At 36.2% G+C, this 4,938-nt stretch overlaps 1 protein-coding gene across 1 annotated transcript; it reads left to right on the top strand.

Moving 5' to 3' along the window:
* Positions 1 to 966: 966 nt before the first annotated feature.
* On the top strand, positions 967 to 3,988 carry LOC108466985 (zinc finger protein GAI-ASSOCIATED FACTOR 1-like). The gene is made up of 4 exons (XM_017767420.2): positions 967 to 1,602; positions 1,693 to 2,089; positions 2,183 to 2,373; positions 2,607 to 3,988. The coding sequence occupies exons 1-4, from the start codon at positions 1,479 to 1,481 to the stop codon at positions 3,527 to 3,529; spliced, it is 1,635 nt and encodes a 544-aa protein (XP_017622909.1). The 5' UTR covers positions 967 to 1,478; the 3' UTR covers positions 3,530 to 3,988.
* The last annotated feature ends 950 nt before the right edge of the window (positions 3,989 to 4,938 follow it).

The following is a 4,938-nucleotide window of genomic DNA, read 5'->3' as shown; positions in this document are numbered from 1 at the left end:
TCTAAAATCAAATATAGACACCTTAAAATACGAAACAAAATTAAATAAATAAGTTCTGAGAAATAAAATTAAGACAAAACCCCACAAGGTGGTTATGAAAAATAAATAAAACTAACCGGCAACAATCACATAAGCTCAGTTCTAGCGGTTCATACCACGTGCCGACAAACAATTGGCAGAAAGCAGTGAAATAAACCAATCATCTAAACAAAAGTAGTTTGACTTTACAAGAAATAAAGTAACACCGATGACAGCTTCTTTGATCTTGTTCGAATCCAGTTCGGATCCGACCACTTCACTACACGACAAAACACCTCTTCCTCACAATTCCTTAACAGTAAGCAGTAAAAAAGTTAAAATATGCTGTTAGTCCCTATAATTTAATAATATTTGATATTTAATCTTTATACTTTAAATTTTTATTTAAAAATCTATGTCTAGTTGTTAAAAATAGTGAGTATTTTATATTATATTTTATTAATTTGGAATTTTAATTATGCTGTCATCGTATGACACGATAGAATATAAAGATGTTAAGTTGATAAATTTTAATAAAAATTATTAATAACGATAATAAGTTGGCTAAAATTTTTAAATGGTTAAAATTCATTTCAGGTCATTATATTCTTTAATTATTTAGAATTTAATCTTTTACTTTTCAAATATGAAAATACATTGAATTCTTCTTGTTACATAGCTATCAAAGTGAGTATTAGTGAATCTAACAGAAGAAATTTAAAAAATTAACTATTAAATCAAAATTTTAAAATCTAAAAAAGTAAATAAATTAAATTCTAAATTTATGAGGAATAAAAAGGATGTAAAATCGAAGTACAGGGACTAACTGCTAAAAATTGCTGAAACCCCACTTAAAATTAATATTTAAATATGAATAAATAATTCATATATCTTCTGAAAAGTAAACCAGCTACGGCAATTGAAGAACTTTAGAACACAATATTTTTTGCTCTAAAACTTTCACACGAAGTTCTGTATTTCATTTTTTGTGTGTTCTTTTTTAGCCTTGTTAATATATATATATATATATATATATATATATCTATCTATATATATTAACTTATCCATATATAATCCTGGGTTTTCTTTCCTGTGTTTTAATTGTTTATTATTTGCTCATCTTTGACCGTTGGATCATTCAGTTTGCTGGGGAGGGTTCTTTGATTCGATTTGGTTACTTGGTATTTAATTGATCTTTTTGGGGTTTTGGATTCAACTTCAAAGCTTAAACCTTTTTTTTTTCTGGGAAACGTAAGAAGTTGATCGTTCAGTGTTTGGGTTTAATCATTGAGCTTCTGTTTGGGTACTGTGAAAATTTTTGGTCAAAGCACAGAGCTGGTAGATGGCCTAAAGATTTTATATATATATAAAGCTGATTGACTGGTAGATAAACGGAGCTTTACAAAGGGGAAAAAAGAACCTTTTTTTTGGGGTTCTAGTAATTTGATTTTTTTAAAGCTATGCCGGTTGAGGTTGACAATTCCTCCACCGTCTCCGGCGAGGCCAGCGTCTCTTCCACCGGTAACCAAAACCCACCTCCCAAATCCACCGTTAAGAAGAAACGTAACCTCCCTGGAATGCCAGGTACTGTAAAAAAAAATTAATTATCCAATAATCAAATCAGCCTTCATTTTGGTACTTTATTTTGTTATGTATTTTATTTTATTTATACAGATCCAGATGCAGAGGTGCTTGCTTTATCACCTACGACTTTGTTAGCTACGAACCGATTCGTGTGTGAAATTTGTAACAAAGGGTTTCAAAGGGACCAAAATCTTCAGCTTCATAGACGAGGTCATAATCTGCCATGGAAGCTGAGGCAAAGATCGAGCAAGGAAGTGAAGAAGAAGGTTTATGTTTGTCCTGAACCGACGTGTGTTCATCATGACCCTTCGAGAGCTTTAGGTGATCTCACGGGGATTAAGAAGCATTTCTGTAGAAAACATGGTGAAAAGAAATGGAAATGTGATAAATGTTCTAAGAAGTACGCTGTTCAATCGGATTGGAAAGCTCACTCTAAGATCTGTGGCACTCGAGAGTATAAATGTGATTGTGGAACTGTGTTTTCCAGGTGTTCGACTCAATTCCTAGGTGAAAAATATGGGTTATTTTTTCTGGGATTTGATTGTTGATTTTGGGGTTCTTTTTGTTTATTTTTTTGTAGGAGGGACAGTTTTATTACCCACAGAGCTTTTTGTGATGCGTTAGCAGTGGAGAGTGCTAAAACTCAAACGAATCCCAGTTCGGAACCCGATCCAAAAGTTCAGGCGGCGGATTCATTGCCACCGCCTGCATCTCCGCCAGTGTCTGCTCCGAGTGCAGTAACTTCTTCAGATATGCCGATTCAAAGTTCTGGTAAAACGCAGAATTAGAGAATTTTGTATCTTGTTAGTTTCGGTTTTGCCCTTTTTTGATGTAGTTTGAATTGAAACAAAGACAAATTTTATTTATTTATTTTGTTGTTATTATGTCTTTGGATGAATCTTTGGAGTTTAGTAGTTTTTGTCTGTTATTGGTCTTTTGTCGATTTCATGTTTAAGACTTTAAAATCACTGTATATATGTCTTATATATGGGTTCTTGTTGTAGTGTTGGCTGAAGATCCAAATATTGTCGTGGAAAAAGCTCCAGCACCAGCACCGGCACTGGCACCGGCTCCACCTCCAGCTAGCTTAAATGGAAGTTGTAGCACTAGTGTCAGCTTGATTAGCAGTGGTTGTAGCAGCAGCAGCGGTGTATTTTCGAGCTTATTTACCTCCTCGACTGTATCTGCAAGCATTCGACCTCCTCAACCTCCGGCACCAGCTCCACCATCGGCTGGCTTAAATGGAAGTTGTAACCGTAGCATCAGCCTGGTTAGCAGTGGTGCTAGCAATAGCAGCAGCAGTGGTGTATTTGCAAGCTTATTTGCCTCCTCAACTGTTTCTGCAAGCATACAACCTCCTCAACCTCCTGCTTTAACCAATTTAATTCGAGCTGACCTTGCTCCATCTACATCAATTGAACCAATTTCTCTATGCCTCTCGACCAGCCATGGCTCGTCAATATTCGGGACTGCAGGGCAAGAGCATCGGCACCATGCACCTTCGCTGCAACCTGCTATGTCAGCCACTGCACTACTTCAGAAAGCTGCTCAGATGGGAGCAGCAGCAAGTAATGCATCCTTGCTTCGTGGTCTCGGTATTGTTTCGTCATCAGCACCACAAGAAAATTTACAATGGGGTCAGGCACAAGTGGACCCTGACAATGCCTCCATTGCAGCAGGGGTTGGACTCGGGCTTCCCTGTGATGGAAGTTCAGGATTAAAGGAACTGATGATGGGAACCCCAGTGTTCGGTCCTAAGCAAACTACTCTCGATTTCCTTGGATTGGGGGTAGCTGCCGGTGGCAACCCCAATGCTGGCCTGTCAGCTCTAATTACCCCTATCGGAGGAGGATTTGATGCTGCCACGGCGGCAGCATCGTTTCGAGGTGGAGATTACACCGACAAGGACATTGGAAGAAGCTCATGATACATTGTGAAGGGTTATCTATTATCAAAATATACGGCATTGCTGAAGAAAACGATGGCAATATATAATTCCAATAAAGAATAGCGGTTGCCGAGGTTAGCACCGAGCCACCAAAGTGGCAATCGGGGTCTGCCTTCTATGTAACAATGGTGGCAAAAACAATTCCTTGTAGGGGAATATAGCCTTTGTAGTACAAGGTAAAAGTTGATGAACCAGATGTATATAGAGTATGTTGTAGTTAGAAAAATTGGAACACATCATCTCTGTAGAGAGATTTTGGTTACTTTCAGACATGTTTGTGTCTGGTTTTTTTTTTTTTTTTTAAAGCTTGGAAACATCAGCAAAAGAGCAGGTTTTTCAAGCTTGAAAAGCCAACAGTGGAGTGGTTCAAAGTCAACTTTTAAACCTCTATTTGTGTTCATTATATTTACAATTAATAATTTAAAATATTTATTTTTATTTATTTGACTTTTTAATTACTTCATTAATTTCCATTCTTCACTAATTAGTACATTAATCCGGTTTAATTGGTCTATATCGATACGTGGATCAATTAATTTTTGCTTTGTTTTAGACCAAATCAATAGTTTTTAGTTCGATTAATTCAACCGATTAATTAATTTTTGATTCGATTAATAAATTCAAGTAATTTTAAACTTAATTCATGATCCTGTCTTTTCTTCAAAAGGAAAGTCATTGAATCCCATGAAAATATAATCTCAAATGATCCTTTATAGCAAGGACTTTAAATGCTAAGTTATTAAACCATGGCCCCCCTTGATTCCATGTCTAATACCCTAATCTGATTTTTTTGCCTTAGAGAAAATTAACTTTAGAGCCCTTTTAAAGTGATCCTTTGATAATTTGGCCCCCAAAAAGGTTATCCTTTGATAAAAAAAGGGGTAAAAAGATCAGATCATGATGAATAATGAAACATTGATGCTTGCCTTTTCTGCAGTTGTAGGACAACATTAATGTCTTGTTGTCGACTTATCTATTAAGTGGGGCCCCGGTCCTTAATTAATTTGATCTTGCTTGGAATCCATTTTAATTCTGTTTTTTTTTTCAAATTATAAATATTATTTTGCAATTCGATTAATTTGAATTTAAATTCGATTTAATTTTGTTAATATATAATATTAACGAGGGTGAAGAAGGTGAGGAGTGGGATGGTGATGACGAAGGTCAATTCGCCTTCACCAAGGCTGAGAGCTAAAAAGGTGGGGGGCTCAAGTGGAGGAGGATGAGAGCTTAATGTGTCAGGGTTTTGAGATAGAAGAAGAGTCCCCTACTATGTTATCTTGAGGTATTTGTAGAAGAGTGATGGTTCTCGAGTGGCCCACTCTTGATAAGACTGTACCCGTTCATAGCAAGTGGCGTAACTGAAGGTCTAATCTGATGGTTAATGG

This window comes from Gossypium arboreum, chromosome 2 (assembly GCF_025698485.1).
Source record: "Gossypium arboreum isolate Shixiya-1 chromosome 2, ASM2569848v2, whole genome shotgun sequence".
Taxonomy (NCBI): domain Eukaryota; kingdom Viridiplantae; phylum Streptophyta; class Magnoliopsida; order Malvales; family Malvaceae; genus Gossypium; species Gossypium arboreum.
Note: the sequence above shows the minus strand (reverse complement) of the source record. Positions and strands in the feature narration are given on the sequence as shown.

Coding starts and splice junctions, on each gene's coding strand:
- LOC108466985 (XM_017767420.2), top strand. CDS start 1,479: ATGCCGGTTGAGGTTGACAATTCCTCCACCGTCTCCGGCGAGGCCAGC. Junction 1,603..1,692: donor TAACCTCCCTGGAATGCCAG/GTACTGTAAAAA, acceptor TTATTTATACAG/ATCCAGATGCAGAGGTGCTT. Junction 2,374..2,606: donor TATGCCGATTCAAAGTTCTG/GTAAAACGCAGA, acceptor TTCTTGTTGTAG/TGTTGGCTGAAGATCCAAAT.